The sequence below is a fragment of the Phyllostomus hastatus genome, unplaced genomic scaffold (assembly GCF_019186645.2).
Source record: "Phyllostomus hastatus isolate PE091 unplaced genomic scaffold, TTU_PhHast_1.1 phas_scaffold_555, whole genome shotgun sequence".
NCBI classification, from domain to species: domain Eukaryota; kingdom Metazoa; phylum Chordata; class Mammalia; order Chiroptera; family Phyllostomidae; genus Phyllostomus; species Phyllostomus hastatus.
In genome coordinates this window covers 2276427-2293830 of record NW_025334036.1, presented here as the reverse complement: position 1 = coordinate 2293830, position 17404 = coordinate 2276427, and the positions used below count along the sequence as shown (strand labels likewise).

Genomic DNA, 17404 nt, shown 5'->3' with positions numbered 1-17404 from the left:
AGATCTGACGGGCCCGCCTCTGCGTAGCTTGCCGGAAGCGGAAGTCAGGGGGGTGTCGGTTTCTGACAGTAGTCGCCCGGTTACCCTGGAGAGGCCGGGTGGCCGTCCGCTTCGCGGACCGGAGGTGGGTTTTCTGCGTGTTTCGGCGGCGGAGCTCGGCCCAAGCTGAGTAGGCACAGCGTTTGGAGGGTGATTTGCCCGCTTGGGTGCCGGGGAGGAGGGAGGCGGGCGGGCGGAGCGGAGCCGAGTGGCGAGCTGTCCTCGGTCTGCGGCTCCGGGTCTGGGAGCTTCCGCGAGGTCGGGAGCCCCTGGCCCTTCCCGGCCTCTGGTTTCCTTCGCACCCGGACATCTAAGGTGCCTCGGGAAGGGGCGAGCCTGCCACCGCCTTGGCAGACCAGCTGCGGTCTGGTTTGCTTTGGGAGCGGACTGGAAAAGCGCGGTGGTTTCCAGTCCTTACCTCCCTGGGCCCTCTGGGTTCACCGCCTGGGGCAGCGAGGCCCCGTTCTGGTTAGTCCTTCCCGAGGGTAGTCGCCTGCAGCCGGAGTCCTGGGTGGCTTTATTCGTGGTAAATACACTGACGTTCGAGCGCAAGTCTGGAAGGCTGCGCCCCTTCATTCCAGCGGAAAAGAACGTGCCCTGTGCTGGAACTAGTTATTCACGCCGGCACCAGTTTACGTGGTAAACTGATTCTAGTTCACCTAAGAAACTAATTCTGAAGGCTCAGCGGGCGAGTCTTTGTATCATTTTTCTGGCTCTTCGCTGGCACTTTTGGGCACTTTCAATCCAACCCCTGTGTTAATGTAAAGCCCATATGGTCTCTGCTCCCTCCCTCCCCTGTGCCTTTTGAGGGTTTTCTTGAAGGTTGTTTTTTTTTCCCCCCTCCCACAGATCTACACAACCCAGACATTAGCAAACTGTACAACTTCAAATCCCTGTGGTGAGTAAAACTTGAATCAATAAAAATTATATTTGTTAATTAAAGTTATTGTGGTAACATTGGGTAATAGCACTCTGTTTAAATTGCACTCTCATGAGTGATGATAAATATACTTACTTGTGGGATGGTGATGGGGGAGAACTTACAAATAGAACAGCCCATCTGCCCTGCCTTGCGACTTCTCCTGCCCATCTGCCTAGGGATGGGCCATCTTTCTGGTGATTTCTGTGGCCCCTATAGAAACGCAAGCACGAATTTTAATTAGCAGAATGTATTGTAAACCGTCCCTCGGATTGGAGAGTTGGCCAGCGGTGTGCCAGGCCCAGACACGTGGCGAGCCTGCCGTTTTTCCTGAGGCACATACTCTCTGAGAGGGCCGTGGTCTGAAGGTGAAACATCTAGGCGTCGTGTCTTGCACCCGGACAATCATCGGATTACTTTTGTTGGGATGAGGCAGTGTCACAAATATGTGCGTGTTTTGAGGGATCTGGAGGAAGGACAAACTAGTGAAGCAGCGACCTTCCGACATCACATGTCTTTGTCAAAAACTCTCTACTGTAAGTTAAATACAGGAAGGAAAATAATTTGGGGGATGTCAGATGAGAATTTTTTAAAAAATGTTTAGCATGATGTCACAGGTGCCCCAAATCAGAAGACAGGTTTTAGGAGTCTTGAGGCAAAGGGCAGAAAGGTGGGTTTGGGCCGGGAAAGGGGGGGGGAGGGAGTGCGGGCCAGTGTCTGGTCGGGGAAGGCGAGACAGTGGGGCTGCTGACGGGACGCTGCTGCGGCGGCGGGCTTCCAGGACTTGGGTGAGGGTGGAAAGAAGTGGACTCTTTGTCCCCTGGTCTCTCAAGAATTAGGTCCCTGCGGCCTAAGCCACATCTTTCCTCAGGTGTAGAGGGATCTCGGGAAATGTCAGTGAAGGAATACCACTTGTCCAGTGAATTCATAAAGGTCCTGGAAGACCCAGCCGATACAGGTTTCAGTTTTTATAGCCATGACAACATCCATAGTAGTCATTTCTCATTCGTCACAGAATCTGGGGTGAGCATACTTTGGATACCATTATAAAATACTCTAGACTGCATTTTTTTTAAATTGGCTTTTTTCTTTTAAGCCATGTCACATATTTTATCCTGGGCATACCGAAAATTGTTTACTTCTTGTTTTTTCACTGGCAAACTACTGTTAATGTTTTAGAATTCTAGCAGGAACATATTAAGAGGTGTACAGAACTCCAGAATGACCGATACTGCGGAAGCCGTCCCCAACTTTGAAGAGATGTTCGCCAGCAGATTCACGGAAGGCGACCAGGAGTACCAGGAGTACCTGAAGCGCCCCCCCGAGTCCCCCCCGATCGTGGAGGAGTGGAACAGCAGGGCCGGTGGGGGCCAGAGGAACCGGGGCAACTGGTGCGTGTACTGCTGGGGAGGAGTGACGTGCCGACGGCTGATCTGGGAGGGAAGGCCTCAGTCTGCTTGGCCCCGGGACCGCCGTGGGCAGGGACCCGGGTGGTTGTTCCCTGGCGCAAAGTAACTGGCTGCTAAACACTTGTCGTAGTGTTTTGTCAGCCCACGTGGTTTTGCGCCTTATTGTTAAATGTGTGTGTGTTAATTTTTTAAAAAAAAATGTTCTTTCTGTGGATGAATATTTTATTTGCGAATAGACTTTAAAAACCTCGAGTCTTCTACAAAACTTTGCATAAAATTCCATAAAGAAAGTAATGTTTTTGTTTTTAGAAAGTACATATAGTGGAAGTTACTTCTATTGAATAATTCACAATAGAGCAGGGGGGTCAAACTCATTTCCACCGGGGGCCACATCAGCCTCTTGGTGGCCTCCAAAGGGCCGCATGTAATTTCAACTCCTGAACAGTGAAGGAGTAGTTCCATTTAGACAGTCCTAAAATTGTTCCAGCCCTTTGAAGGCACCTGTGAGGCTGCTGTGGCCCCTGGTGACGATGACTTTGACACCCCTGGAATAGACAAAAGGAGTAAATCGCCATTGTTTGTTTGTTTTCACAATTTAACAGTTTTCCATTTGAATCAGAACCGTCCTGTTGTTTGGGTTTGGGTTGGAGTCTGCCCATTTCTCTGCCAGCCATGCCCAGTGTGACAGTGACAGGAGGACTCGAGTGTAGGGAGTGTTTCTGAATAACTGGTGCTATAACGTTCCACAGAGAAAAGCGTTCACCACTCTCTTGTTTACTGAGTACTCAATCGAGAAATCACATGCCACAGGGTAGACTGGTCCTGCCTTGTCTTAAAAGGGAAGTACAAACACGTTCTTGTTTTTGTGTTGCAGGTTGCAAGATAACAGACAGTTCCGAGGCCGGGAGGGCAGACGGGGGTGGCCGAGTGACAACCGGTCCAACCAGTGGCACGGCCGGCCCTGGGGCAGCAGCTACCAGCAGCACAGACAGGAAGCCTGCTACCCCCACCAGCGCGGACACTACGGCTACAACCAGCGGCCCCCCTACGGCTACTACTGACGCAAACGTCTGCGGCTTTCAGTAAAACCGTCCGCTTTGTTAACGAGACAAACACCCGTGTGTATCTTCTGTTGGTCGTAGTTTTACATCTGACTGTAGAGAACAGGTTAATTTTGGGGGGAACTTGAGGTCTAAGATCTGACCGGAGAGCTGGGATGGTTGCTGGGCTGTGTTGCTTACCTTCTACCTCAGGCTCTTCTGCTTCAGGGCTTCGCAGAGCTCCGGGCTCTTCCTTGTCCGCCCTTCCGTTCTGTCTCTGCCACACACGGCTGTTAGAAATTCTAAAACAGAAAACCTTTGCTTTTGCTTTTCAGTATGAGCACATGTCCATTTACATAGATGTGCCCGTCCCTGCAATCTGACAGAGGTTGTAAAGCCAACTCGTGACCGCACAGCCGTGCTTAGTTGTGATGTGTTGTGCGTTAACACCCGCCCCTGGAAGGCAAAGCAATGCAGTGGATTTCATTCTGGGCTCCTGTTGCTATGTGACTATGGTACTTTCTGATTCCTCCGTGGGTGTGAGTCAGCTCCACGGTCATCCTGGTCTGTCTCCTTTAGAGGAGTGTCACGGATAAAACCGTACCATGAGGGAAGGAATCGTTCTCAGTTCCAGTGTCTTGCCCTAATGGTGGGTGGGGTTAGGGCTCGCAGTTGTTTTACGCGAAGTCTAAGGCCTCTTGCTAACCGAAGCATAGTAGGTCCACATTCACGCCACACGGAAGTACGAGGAAAACGCTGGAACGTCCCCCGTCCTTCCCAGGCACGTGTCGTGACCCCGCTGCCCCTGTCTGACCCTGCCGTCTTCTCCGGTGCTCAGTGCTGGCTGCCCCGGCGACGTCACTGTCCCTCCCAGGTGCACTTTCCCGCTCTCGCTTCTGTAAACGCCCTGGTGCTGTAACTTCCCTTCAGAGTGATCATTGTATTTCAAGTAATCTTAGCGGCCATTACAATGGCTTTATTTAAATAAAAGACTCAAAATGTGAATCTACTCCGCAAGTTTTGGTGGTCAGCCTGTTCTTTCACACAGTGCCATGAGGCTGACGCTCTTCTGTTACTGTCCCCTTCATGCCCACTGAGAAAGGTCCGTCTGACTTGAAAACAGCATTAGGAGTGCGTGTTTCCTCACAGGCCCCGGGGAGTAAAACGCGCCTTCCGCCGTCTGCGTCCTCTCCTGCACTCCGCGCCGGGCCCTCGGCTGCTCCGGGGCCTCGTGTCCGTGCTCCGGCCCCAGCTCTCCCCTCCCCTCCCCTCCCCCTGTCCTGGAGAGCCATCTTTCCGGTGACTTCTTGTTTTTGGAAAGGACCTGATAAAACAACTGTTCACGCTCAGATGTACATAAAAGCAAGGGGTTGCCTCCACTCCTCTAATCACATTAACGGACACCCACAGAGACGGGTCGTGCCACTGTGGACACGTAGTCCCGAGAGGTGACCCCGGCCAGACCATGGCCCAGCATCTTCTCCGACAGCGGCTGGGCCATGACAGACACTCACCGACCAGAGCAGGCCTGGCACGGCCAAGCGGGGCGGCAGCAGGCCGCAGCTGTGGAGTGGGGCCCTGGAGGCCCTCCGTGGTGCCCGCTCCCAACGCTCACCAGGGAGGCCCAGCGGTCCGGGGCAGAGCTGGGGTGAGGGTGCCGACCCAGAGGTCCGGGGCAGAGCTGGGGTGAGGGGGGAGACCCAGAGGTCCGGGGCAGAGGTGGGGTGGGGGTGCCGCTCAGAAAGCTCAGGAGGAAGGGGACTGTCCAACAAGGTTTGAGTATTCTAACCCCGACAGAGTACGGCACCCACGGCCTGACCACCATCCCTGCTCGAAACGAGGGTAAGAACCTTCCCTTTCACGTGAGCTGTCTCTGCATTCTGCATGCGTTATCTATATGCTGGTGGTTTCTTTCTTTTCTTTTTTAACCCAACATTCCATTTGTTTTATTTTATGTAGTATATTTAAAAAGGCACACTGACATTTATTCTCATTCATCACACACACGAACTCTGAGATAGAGCTTTCACATTAGTTTCTCTTTTTTTTTTCTTTTCTTAAACAGCAGTCGTGTGTGCCCCAAACCAGGGAGACACAAAAGACATGGTTTCTGCTTCATGCACAGAGACAGAAAATTACATCAAAACAGTAATAATAGCCCTGGCTGGCACAGCTCAGTGGATTGAGCGTGAGCTGCGAACCAAAGCATCGCAGGTTTAATTCCCAGTCAGGGCACATGCCTGGGTTGCAGGCCACGGCCCCCAGCAACCACACATTGATGTTTCTCTATCTCCTTTCCTTCCCTCTCTAAAAATAAATAAAATCTTTAAAAAAAACCAGTAATAATATAAGAGGATTAAAATAGTGTCAAGTGGAGTTAATCTCAAACAGATGGTCTGTTGGAACAGCATGAAGTGTCAGGAGTCCTGGCTTCCAGTTCCCTCCCTGCAAGGTGTGTGACCTTGAGAAAACCACTTAGACTCGGAGTTTAACTGCTCACCTGCAAACTCGGGGATCATGCCCACCCTGCCCTCTCCCAGTGTTATTGTGAAAATAAAGGAGGGCTCATGCGAGAGTGACACAAGAAACCAGAATCTGTGACCCTTAACCCCCAGCGGCACGTAACCGACGCTGCACAAACGTGTGTTGATGCGAAGGGAGGTAGGTGTTTGGTGAACTGTACGGCACGGCGTTCGTGTCCAGGATGCAGAGTACCTGCCAGAGGGGGAGGCCGGGAGGACGCTCAGTGAGGGGGAGCTGCGAGCGTTTCCTTACATGAATTAAAACATGAAGGGGGAGTTACCAACGCTATCAGACCAGAAAAGTGGGGACGAGCTTTTAAAACACCCCTTGGATTTTAGGGTTTCCGGGGTGGGATGGGAGGCGCAGGTCAACAAGTCCCCCTCCAAACTCATGTGTTGGATGTGACTGCCCGCCCCCTTGCAGGGTTAAGCGACACAGTGCCTGCCACCAGGCTGGGCCCGGTCTGCGTGGGCTCTGCGGCTGCAGAAGGAGCACGGGGCGGGGCATCCCCGGGCTGCCCTGGGCACACGCCCAGCACGCAGGTCCCCCACCGGCGTCTGCACGGGCTGCCAGGCTCACTCAGCTGGTGTTCCCACTCCGGTCCCCGCAGGGCACCGAGCGCCTGCATGTATCAACTACTAGTCAGATTTCCTCTGGGTTTCGGTGACTTCTCCAGCTCCAGGGGAGGACGTGACGGTGACCTCACGGTTTTTTTCCACTGCCAGTGCCGTCAACTCCCACCAGGAGCGCCAGCCTCTTCGTCTGAACTAAGTGAATGAAGCTGCTCAAATTGCTCAAGGCCAGAGCTTTCCCTTGTTTGTGTGTGTTCTTCTCATTTTAAAGTCTCCTTCACCATACACGTTGTGTGTACACAGAAATGTGATCAAGAAATGAAATAATACAAACGTGAACAATCTGCGCCCAGGTGGCGGTTATGGCCTGTTGTGTGTCTCTTCCCCACGCCCACACAAACACACATGAATTTGACATACATGAACATTTCCCTTTTTTTTTTTTATTAAGGTATGGCTATTTTATATATAAAAATACATACACATATACACATATACATGTATGCTCTTTGTTTATGCAACAAAATATAACAGACTCCGGGTCAGCAGTCACAGATTAAAATCTGAAGATTTGGTTTTGGTAACACACCACAGTACGGATTTTCCGAATGACAGCACGACCGTTCTGCTCCAGGCGGACACTGGGCCGTCTCCCGTTCTCCGCCCTGCTGACGACGCCCACTGCTTCCCGCGTCCTCCGGTGCTCGGACGTGCTCTGTGGGGTCGTCTGCAAAAGTGGAACTGGGGGGGGGGGTCAAAGGACTGGTGCTTTCAGTTTTAATAAACGCCACCCCATTCCCTAAAACAAACACTGCAGCCGTTCAGTCCCCCCATGACACGTGAGCGTGCAGGTGTGTGCCCCCTCACCCCCCGCCCGTGACTCCAGTTTCCCGTTTGGACGGCGGTGAGTTGTCACATTCTAAATCGGAGGACTGGACCAGGTCGTGTTCCGTCGTCGGTCACCCTTGGTTCGTGTTCCACCGGGACGCTGTGCCTTACGTCTGCACCTTTGTCTCATCATTTTTCCAGGACTTCCTTGATGACGACACCTTCACGTGTTTGTCGGTTCCACCTCTTGGCTTCCCTTCCTCAGACTCCAGCGAGGGAGGAGCTGACGTCCTCTCGGTCTCTGCTCCGGCCGCCTCCCTCCCCTCGCTCCCCTTCCTCTGTCCCACCCGCCGAATCACATGCCACGTTCGACATCTTCTTTCTTGGTGGTGTCTCCAACGTGGCTGTTATTTTGATGACACTTTCACCTTTTATTCTGAAACCTGATTGGCCACCCTGCCAGCGCTCACCAGCCACGTGTGGTGGCCGGGCCCGCGTCGGAAGCACAGCTCTGGGAGGACAAAAAGCTCAGCGTTCTGTTGCCTCGCCCCCCGACTCCCCACGATGCTCCCACCCCCAGGTGTCACTAGGGAAACCTAAGGCTCTGACACAGCTTGAAAGCCACTGCGAAAGTCAAACGGCACGGCGGGTGAGGGGAGCTTCACGCAGAAATGACCACAGTCTACAACTGGTGCCGCAGAGTGTCGGCCTGTGCCCCCCCCGAACTCTCACAGCAAGGGGACCAGACAGACGGCTGGACACACAGCCGGAACAGGGTCATGGAATGCCGGGCATCTCCACTGCATCGTAAGGACTCCCTGAAGAGAGCCTGTGTGGGGAGACGTAGGCGGTGTCGCCCCCGGAGCTCAGAAAAAGGCAGCGCCTGTGCCTCCATCCCCAGTGTCCGGTACCGTCCCAGGGGAGGGGCTGGGAGACACACGGGGCCGCTCCCCGCGGCAGAAACGCGAGCTCCAGACGGCCACGCGCTTTCCCCCGCCCCCGACCCCACGCCCTCCAGGTGGCCTCGGAACAGCTGGCGGAGGAGACGGCCCAAAGGGGCGGGGCGCGGGACGTGCTCGCCAGGGGGTGCCGCGGCCCAGTCTCGCTGGCAGGCGTGTTCTCGACTCAAACGAGTACATTTGGCCTCTCATTTAGAATTGAGTCCCTGTCGGTCGTCCAGCCCGATTCCATTCTCAAAAACTTCAACTGAAGGGGATTTCTGAAAGCTGTGAGTTAAGGGAGGCACTGGGGGTCATACTGACTCCTCCACGGCAGTGGCCCTGACCTTCTGGGCACCCAGCCGGCCTGGGCTGGCACCACGTTCCAGCCTGAGCTACGCTCACGGCATGGGGAGACGGCAGCCTCCGAGGGGCCTCGGAGAAAACGAGAAAACGAGAAAACGGGGCAGGAAGGATCCCCGGTCTCAGGCGCTGCAGGAGGGACTTCCCGACAGCGCAGTTCAGTGCCTTCTTCACGTTGGGCGGCTCTCCGCTTCGGCGCTGTGGTGCCCCCTCCTGGACCAAAATGGAAAATCTAGTAGGTCCTTGCGTTTTTAGTCTCTAGGCACATGTGTTAAATAAAAAACCTGACGTGGGGGCCATGGCAGGTTCCAAAATTGATATTCTGCATTATAGTTAAAGGAACTACTTACCCAAATCCCTAGAATTTTTGCACAGGGGGGGATGCTGGGAACCCACAGCCCAGGAAAGAACTGCCTCCCTCCGTGTGTGAGTTTTCAGCCGCCTGGGATTTTAAACCCTGCAAAGGCACCACCTACACGCTCTGGCTCTCTCTCCAGCCCCCCAGCAAAGGAGTGGGTGGGGAGAGGCCCCCCCCTAGCAAAGGAGTGGGTGGGGAGAGGCCGCCGGAGCCAGGTTTCCTGCTCCTGCCGCCGGGGCAGGACGAGCTGGGTTTTGCCTCTTTCTTGGGCTCTGTCAGGGCGAGGTGTAAGCAGAACGACGTACACACCTTGAAAAGTATTTTACAGCAGAAAAATGCTAACCGTCGTTTGAGCCTTCCGGGAGTCGCAGTCCCTTTGCTGGCGGAGGGTCTCGCCTCGCTGTCAGCGGCTGCTGACCGATCGGGGTGGTGGTTGCCGAAGGCGGGGGTGGCTGGGGCGACCTCTTCAAATAAGGCAACAGTGACGTTTGCCTCGCCGACTGCTTCTTCCTTTCACGAATAATTTTTCCGTCGCACGCAATGCTATTTGACAGCACTTTACCCACGGCGGAACGCCTCTCAAAACTGTGGTCCGTCCTCTCAAAGCCTGACGCCGCTTCGCCCACCAAGCCCACGTAGTGTTCCAGATCCCCTGTCGCCAATTCCGCAGGCCCCACCTCTTCGTCGCCGCGGGAGACTCCGTCTGGGGACACCACCCTCTCTGCTTGACCACAAGCAGCAAACCCTCGTCCGTCGGAGGCTCGTCGTGGGACCGCAGCCAGTCGGCCACGTCCTCGGGCTCCACGCCCAGGTCCAGGTCTCTCGCGGTGTCCACCACGTCCGCGGCGACCTCCTCCGCGCAAGACGTCGGCCCCTCCCTGAGCCCTCTGGGGGGGCTGGGATCAGCGTCCTCCAGACTCCTGTGAGCGTGGAGATTCCGACCTCGTCCCATGAGTCACGTATGTTCTTGATGGCTTCTGGAATGGTGAACCCCTTCCCGAAGGTTCTCAGTTTACTCTGCCCAGACCCGTCGGAGGAGCCGCGGTCCACAGCAGCCATGGCCTCACGGAACGTGTTTCTCAAATAGCAGGACCTGGCGCTGAGAGGACCCCCTGACCCACGGGCCGCAGCGCGGACGCGGCGTGAAAACGACGTCGATCTCATCATACATCTCCTCATACATCACACATCTTATACATCTCCGTCAGCGACTTCTCCTTCGCATTCCCGACCTGGCGGACGGTCTGGCGCAGGAGGCCCGGCTTGCGGCCGACCTCTGCCTTGGACACGCCCCCCTCGCTGAGCGTGATCATCTCCAGTTTCTGGTGCAAAGTGAGGGCCGTGAGGCTCTTCCTCTCGCTCGGGCACCGAGAGGCCATTGTCGGGTGGTCCTCCGGCCTGATGACTGCACCGCTGCTGTGTCCCGGGGGACAGGGAGGCCGGAGGGAAGGGGGAGAGATGGAGGGACAGCTGGCAGGTGGAGTGGCCAGAGCACACACGCTTATCCACCAAGTTCACTGTCTCGTGTGGGTGCGGTTCACCGTGCCATGAAACAAGGACAACAGAAACATCAAGGGTCCCTGTCCACAGGTCACCGTAACAGATATAATAATAACGAAAAGCATGAAATATTGTGCGAATCACCAAAACGTGACCCGGAGACACGAAGCGAGCGAGTGCCGCTGGGAAAGCGGCCCTGAGAGAACTGCTCAGCACAGAGCGGCCACGGCCCTCCAGCGCGTGAAACCACCGGTCCCTGCAAAGGGCCACGGGAAGAGGTGTGCCTGTGCAAGTCTCCATTATTCTTACATTCTCACAAAATGCTCAAGCATTTTAAAAAAGATGCAGACGACAGTTTTGCACATAGATACGCATTTTGAAACATACAGACTACACAGCAGGGACCGGTTTTCCCGTCGCGTGGAAACCGGAGTGGAAGGCCGTCCCCAGAACGCCGGCAGTGGCGTGGGGACAGTGTCCTGTCGGTCTCCCGTTGGGGCGGGCCGCACTCAACCAGCAGCCAAGGGACCTGGGTCCTGGTCGTCACCGTGCACAGTGCGACCCCGAGTGTCTCTCAGCTTCGGGAGATCAGAGGCCCCGTCACAAAAGAAAAGGGGCCGACTCAGGTCATCTTGACTGTCCTCTCCGGCTGTTCTGTAATGCCATGAAATCCAGGTCATACTTTCCAAGCCATTCGGGGTCAGGGATGTTTAGAACCTATATCCAAGGTGCAGAGAGCTGTTCTCATTTAAATATAAATGGATTTTTTGGTTTACATTTTCTTCTATGCATTTAAATACACTTTTCTTTGTAACAGCCTCTTTGTCATCAACAATAAAAAAATTTCTCAAGGATGTATTTTGTAATGTCTTACTTTTATTTTTTCTCAACTTGCTTCTCCAATTTCTCCAAGACCTCTTCTGGACTCGTGGAGGCCAGAAGCTTCACCACCTTTTCACGAGATTTAGCGCCCTGGGTGGAAGGGAAAAGCCCGCGTCAGGGTAACACACTAAACCTCCCGACCCCGTCAGAGACGGACCCCAGCTGCCTGCGCGGCAGCCACGTGCTGGCGGGGCCCTCAGAGGGTGGCCCGCAACCGTCCCGCCGGCTCAGCCTCCCCGTCCCCCGGCCCCGCGAGCCACCCTGAGGCCCCTCTTAGCTCCCACCGTGCTGCACATTTCACTACTCTCCAGGGCTTTCGCATTCGGCCACGAACTTCTCTAACAACAAAAGCTGGGCATTAAAACTTTTAAACGAATTCTGCTTTGTAGCCATTCTTCTGTTTAAATTTAAAGTAAACATTATTTTTTAAGTTGCCAAAACAAATACTGCAATTTCATACAAACTTGGTATTAAACAATTCCAAAATACAGAACAAATCGTTATTCATGCTGCTACGCGTTTCTGAAAACTAGAACAAGCTGTCCACGCTTCTGAGTGCTGTGACTCCACGGCTGCCTAAGACAGCTGCCAGTAAGGGGACGTGTTCTGAAACACAGCCCTTAGAGAAGCCAGGATCGGAGCAGGGCTTCACCCGGTTGGCTGGGAGCGGCGCAGGTGGGGAAGAGCGGGGAGTGCCTTCCCGCAAACATCAGAGCGTGCACAAGGGCAATAGACCGGATGTGACCTGCCGCAGGTAGGGGATGCTGAGGGACCTGCTGTGCTCAGGTGGATTTTTAGGTGCAGCCTACCCATCAATGGCTCCGAGTGCCAGCTGGAACCTGGGCGGGAGCTACAGGGCACAGCTCTGGGAAACAGGTAGAATTCTAAGAGACACACACAGGGCAGGGTCTCACCCGTGCAGAGCTATCCCAGCAGGTCTAGGGCAATGGTCCAGAACCTGAGTTTCAGGATGCGTTCCCCGGCGGTCTTGCCACCACCCCGCTGCAAGCCCGAAGCTCAGTGGCCTCACGTGAGCTTCCCCCAGTGGGCAAGGGCCACGTGCGTGCGGGGCCAAAAACACTCGATGGACTCACTAGTGGAGATGACCAACAACATGGACCATTTTAGATTGTCCAGCGTGGTGTGACTCGAGGGAAAGGAGGGGCAGAGGTAACCTGACAGAAAAGGTACAGCAGTGACTCTGGAAGGGCAGAAGTCCTGGAAATGGTGTCGGCTGAGGAACGGAAAAAGGGCACGTGGACAGTCTGCATCAGGACCAACGCAGTAGGAATGAAGACGAAACAGGAAGAGTTCACAGATTTTAGTAGTAGCAGGAATGACAGTTAAAAACAATCAGTTTTTCAATACTTGGAAAAGGAAAACATCAGCATTTTGAAAAGAATGACTAAGGCGGGCTGCTCAAAGGTATTTAAAAGGAGAAGAAGAGACACCCACCTTATCCAAAACCACATCGCTCTTCCTGAGCTCCAGGACCTTGGAGAGAAACCGACAGAGCTCCGCGTTGGCCTCTCCTTCTGACGGGGGAGCCGCGATGGCGACACTCACAGCCTCGGGGGTCAGATCTGGAACGAAAACGGTGCGGACCTCACCCCGAAGTCCTCCCTCGGGGAGTGAGGGTAGTCTGCATTTGTCGGGCACACGGGTTTTCGCTGAATAACTGCTGGATGCAGAAGTGAAGGCTGAAACTAATCGGGCCTGAGGGAGCGTGATAAACACGATAAATGCACCTCCACCAGTAAGAAAATAAATCTGGATGAGAAAATCAGCATCTACCCGCACCCTGCTGACCAAGCTGGGCCTGCAGAATCCTGGGCGTAGGCAGCTGGGAACTAGGCCTATCCGGCAGGAAGTGCTCCAGGCAGAGAGCAAGGCCAGGGCTGTGGCCCCAGCCACCTCCCTAAAGAAGGATGACTAGGGCAGCCCCTGGACTGCACAGAGTTGCTCAGGGCTTCCTCCTCAGGCAAGCAAGAGCACTGAGTTGGATTTGTCTCTTATGTGAAGTCCTTCTTTAATGTTTTCAAAATGCAATATATATTTTTTTAAGTTTTTTTTTAGAGTGTATTTGTTTATTTTTAGAGAGAGGGGAAGGGAAGGAGAGAAAGGGACAGAACATCAATGTGTGGTTGCCTCTTGTGCACCCCCTACTGGGGACCTGGCCTGCAACCCAGGCATGTGCCCTGACTGGGAATCGAACCAATGACCCTTTCCTTCGCAGGCCCTTTCTCAATCCACTGAGCCACACCAGCCAGGGCTCAAAATGCAATCTTTAATGAACGTTTACATAACACAGACACTAATGTGAAGGGCACACAAACATGTTTAAGGACTTTGCAAATTATTATTAACTTAAATATTAACTTAATATTAACTTAAACTTAACTTAAATATTAACTTAATATTAACTTAAATAAATATTAACTTATTTAATCCTCATAACTTTATGAAGACATCAATACCAATATAGTTTCCACTTTACAAATGACATAGGCATCAAGATGGGCCCAAGATCACATAGCTAGCAAGTGATGTTGTGAATCAAAAATAAATTCAAACTCATGCTTTGAGATCCAGGGATAAAGAACACCGCTTCTGAATAGTAGTGGTCCTGACTCGCCCATCAGCACGGCCTTTCCAAAGAGCAGCCGGCCTGCGGTCAGCCCTCCGCCGCTGTTTCTGAGAGAGAGAAGTGTTTGCCCGGAGCAGGCTGCCAGTGAGCTCGAGCTGGCCCCGCGTCTGGGGCCACTCGGCGGGCACTTCACACGCTCACACTCCCTGCATGGGCACCCTGGCCACGGGCTCCGCGAGAATGAGGTCAAACAACCGTCCTCCTCCCCTGGCACTGATTCCAAGGTGTGCTTTCTCAAATTTTAATCCCCCCGAAATCCACATGTTATAATAGATGGACATAAAGTGTTTAATGGTTATAGATTTTGTCTTTCTAATTGGTACGTGAACTATCTGTGTAGTTCATAGTTGGCGGCATCTTAGATCTCATGACACATGGCACTCGGAGAGCAGCCAGCGCCCACGGCAACGACTCAGGAGATGCTGGCCACAGGGGGCATTGCCAACAGATACCCAAGCTGACACGGCCGTTCATGCAGCCAGGCCTGGCACCCCAGTTCTGAGGTCTTGTTTTAAAAAATATTTTAAGAAATTGGCATACTTTTAGAGGTAAAAAAGACCTTCTATGTAATTCAGATCAATGGTTTTTACACTTATTTTCCACTCCGAATTCCCTGCCACACACACACACACAGCAATTTCCCCTGAAATCCCAACACATTTAAAACAAACGTAAACACAGCTCCTGAGAAACCCTGTCTGCGCCACCCGCCCCCTTGCCCACTGCAGATTCTTGAGGCAATAGCTTGAAAGCTTTTAACGTAGTCCAATTTTCCCATCTCACAGATGAGGAAACTGGACCCAGAAATGTTTTGTATCATTTTGATTTAAAGCAAGTTCACACGGGAGCTGACGATCCAGTCTCTCGGATCTCAGGTTTTATCCTCGTCCCTGGGCCTCCCTGGATCATGAAACTCCACCAAAACGTTTTCTTTCTGTCTCTAGCCAATGCCTCCAGTTCTGGAATAAGACAGCTAATAATCTAAGCCACCCACGTCTTTTATGTGCCCTTTCTAAAACACCGTATTTTTTAAAAAAGAAAACATACCATGGTTTTTCATCTAATCTGATACGCTTTAAACTCTGTATGCTCTTAAACACTGGTTTTACAACGTCATATTAGAATTGAGAATTTAAGAATGAAAAAAGCCTCTAAATGCAGATGAGAAAAACGCACTTGACTGTGCAGGATAAACTTTCAACAAAGGCAAAGGGAAGGGGGAAGGGGCCGCCCACCCCAGCGTTCAGATATACCTGTTACAGCATTTTGTTTAGAGCCAGGTTTGGCATGGATGGCTATGGTGACACAACCTTTAGGATCAACTGCCACAGGACCTAATTGAGGAAGTGGTCTCTCTGGCTCCTTGCTCTGGCTTTTACCCTAAAACGACAACAACAACCACGCTACAACTTTACAGGTTACAAAATATGTCCCCACACATTTGATCCTTCCACTACTCCCCTTCACCTTTAACCAAGACGAGCTGGGCTACTCGTCCGTGTGCGGGGAATTCTGGCCACCTGCAATGGTTTTCCAGCATCTGTCACGGCCCAAATCGGTTCTTCCACGAAGCCTTCCCATCAACCCCGTAGAGCGTTTTCTTCCTGCCTCGGAGACCTGACTCTGACCTGAACCTTAGTGTCTATGGTCGGCTCTGTGCTTCCCAGCCCGCAGGGGCAGAGGCCACTTATGTTTTGTGTCTCAGGCGGCACGAGCTAATTAATAAATGTCTGTGAACAGCTAAGCCTGGAAGCGTGCGTGCGTGCATGTGCGTGTGAATCAGGGGGAGAGACGGAACAACGGTGATGTTTCAAGGCCTACTAGGTGAGTTAGCTGCAGCAGAACTTCCCGCCCGGCGCACGCAAGCGCCGGGCAGCCCGCAGGCAGAGGCTGTGTAAGCGTGCAGGAGGACACCGGCTCCAGCCGGCTCCAGCCCCCGCCCGAACTAAGGCCGCAGCGGCAGAGAAAGAACCGCTGCTGCAGCAACACACGATGCGGTCCGCGCGCAGGCGTCATTTCCGGGGAAGGGAGGCTGTCCAGCCTGGGCGACCCAGGCACCTGCGGGCTGGAGCTCGCCGTGCAGAGTGGGCGCGGCGAGGTTTTGACAGAAGAGGTGAGGCGGGAGGGGGCAGAACAGAGCCTCCCGGGAGGCGCAGGCCGAAGGCGCCTCTGGACACACGCCCACCGGGAGTGCAGGGGACGTGGTCCCGGGAGCTCCCACCCCCGCCGTGATGTTTCTCTCCCGCGGCCCACCCCTCCGCTGCCACAGGACTTGGCTACTAGCCTTGTTCGTCGCACCAGCTTTTTTCGGCATCGCGGCGCCCGCAGGGAGCCGGGCGGAGGCCCGAGCACCAAGTCCCGCTCCGATCGGCCTCAGTCCACAGCCCAGCCCGAGCATCCTCTCCAAGGAGGCGGTGGCGCGGGAGGCCGGCGCCGGAAACGCCTTCTGCGCCTGCGCACACCACGGCCGGAGGCCGCTCCGGCACAAGGGCGACACCTGCCGGCCGGCGGCAGCTATACTCGCTTCTCCACGGCCGCGCGGGACCTTCTTGCTCTGGAAAGTGGCCCAGGCGCCCCAGAGATGGGGGACACCCCCACTTGGGCCAGGCGCTCCGAATCCCAGTGTACGGAGAGGAAGCTAACTGGTGCAGGGAATCATCTGAACTCACTGTGAAGGGGTTAACTAGCTAGAGGGGCACATGACGTTAAGACAAAAAACACGGATGGCAGCTAACAGGATAATGTCCTATTGACTCCGATAGGAGTGAGACCACAAGGGGGCTAACAGCCGAGGCAGGGGGTGCGGTTCTGCACACAACAGGAGACTGGCCCTTCTGCCGGGAGCCTGGCGGACACGGCTGCCTTCCTAAGTGGGCAGCCCGGGTGCACACGCAGGCGTGTGAACAGGTCTAGTGGGAGGGGCTGGAGCTTCTTTCATTAGCCGGGGGAGGGAAGGCGCTGGTGTGAGGCGAGTGGCACAGGTTCAAACGCTCAGGGGAATGGCACCGAGCTGCACCGGGGGCCTAGGTGGACTCGGGGGACCACGAAACCACCACGGCCTCCATCTGTGCGCTTTCGCACACGCTGGACCCGGCAGCCGGGAAGTCGAGGACCACTGGATTCCTCCGGGTGGGCAGAAGGGGCTTCCGAGTTACTACTGGTTGAGTGGTTAAAGCGATCCAAGATGGCTAGCGCGGAAGGATCGAATGACCGGCGGTGGAGTCTCACTGGGCAGGGGGTGAGGAGGGCTGAGAGAAGTCCAAAAACGGGGAGCTGGAGTGCAGGAGGGGGCTGAGCGCACCCAAAGGTGCAGGCAGTTGGCCGTCTGCACGACTTCAGAGGCAGCGCAGTTCCCCGAGGTGGGGCGCAGGGCGTGGCCCTGGGTG

General features: G+C 54.2%; 2 protein-coding genes across 7 annotated transcripts; one reads left to right on the top strand and one right to left on the bottom strand.

Moving 5' to 3' along the window:
- Positions 1–13: 13 nt before the first annotated feature.
- Positions 14–4424, top strand: RAMAC (RNA guanine-7 methyltransferase activating subunit). 3 transcript variants are annotated; one of them, XM_045824946.1, is made up of 4 exons: positions 14–124; positions 889–937; positions 2138–2349; positions 3242–4424. In XM_045824946.1, the coding sequence occupies exons 3-4, from the start codon at positions 2180–2182 to the stop codon at positions 3426–3428; spliced, it is 357 nt and encodes a 118-aa protein (XP_045680902.1). In that variant the 5' UTR covers positions 14–124; positions 889–937; positions 2138–2179; the 3' UTR covers positions 3429–4424. The 3 variants fall into 3 exon arrangements, with proteins under 3 accessions (XP_045680902.1, XP_045680903.1, XP_045680904.1); XM_045824947.1 differs by having other exon boundaries at positions 92–169; XM_045824948.1 differs by having other exon boundaries at positions 111–189.
- Positions 4425–7099: 2675 nt separating this feature from the next.
- CUNH15orf40 (chromosome unknown C15orf40 homolog) lies at positions 7100–16557 on the bottom strand. Of its 4 annotated transcripts, none has more exons than XM_045825026.1 (5): positions 16303–16557; positions 15272–15398; positions 12827–12954; positions 11364–11461; positions 7100–11206 (listed from the first exon to the last, which is right to left on the bottom strand). In XM_045825026.1, the coding sequence occupies exons 1-4, from the start codon at positions 16414–16416 to the stop codon at positions 11366–11368; spliced, it is 465 nt and encodes a 154-aa protein (XP_045680982.1). In that variant the 5' UTR covers positions 16417–16557; the 3' UTR covers positions 7100–11206; positions 11364–11365. The 4 variants fall into 4 exon arrangements, with proteins under 4 accessions (XP_045680982.1, XP_045680984.1, XP_045680985.1 ...); XM_045825028.1 differs by having other exon boundaries at positions 7100–11143; XM_045825029.1 differs by having other exon boundaries at positions 7115–7243; positions 16303–16551.
- Positions 16558–17404: the final 847 nt, after the last annotated feature.

Bases quoted from the DNA above. Each gene is read 5' to 3' on its own strand.
- CUNH15orf40 (XM_045825026.1), bottom strand. From the start codon at position 16,416: ATGCTCGGGCTGGGCTGTGGACTGAGGCCGATCGGAGCGGGACTTGGT. The intron at 15,399-16,302 runs GCTAGTAGCCAA...TTGTCGTTTTAG, and splicing joins AAGCTGGTGCGACGAACAAG to GGTAAAAGCCAGAGCAAGGA. The intron at 11,462-12,826 runs GTGGGTGTCTCT...CCTTCCACCCAG, and splicing joins GCGATGTGGTTTTGGATAAG to GGCGCTAAATCTCGTGAAAA.
- RAMAC (XM_045824946.1), top strand. From the start codon at position 2,180: ATGACCGATACTGCGGAAGCCGTCCCCAACTTTGAAGAGATGTTCGCC. The intron at 2,350-3,241 runs GTGCGTGTACTG...TTTGTGTTGCAG, and splicing joins CAGAGGAACCGGGGCAACTG to GTTGCAAGATAACAGACAGT.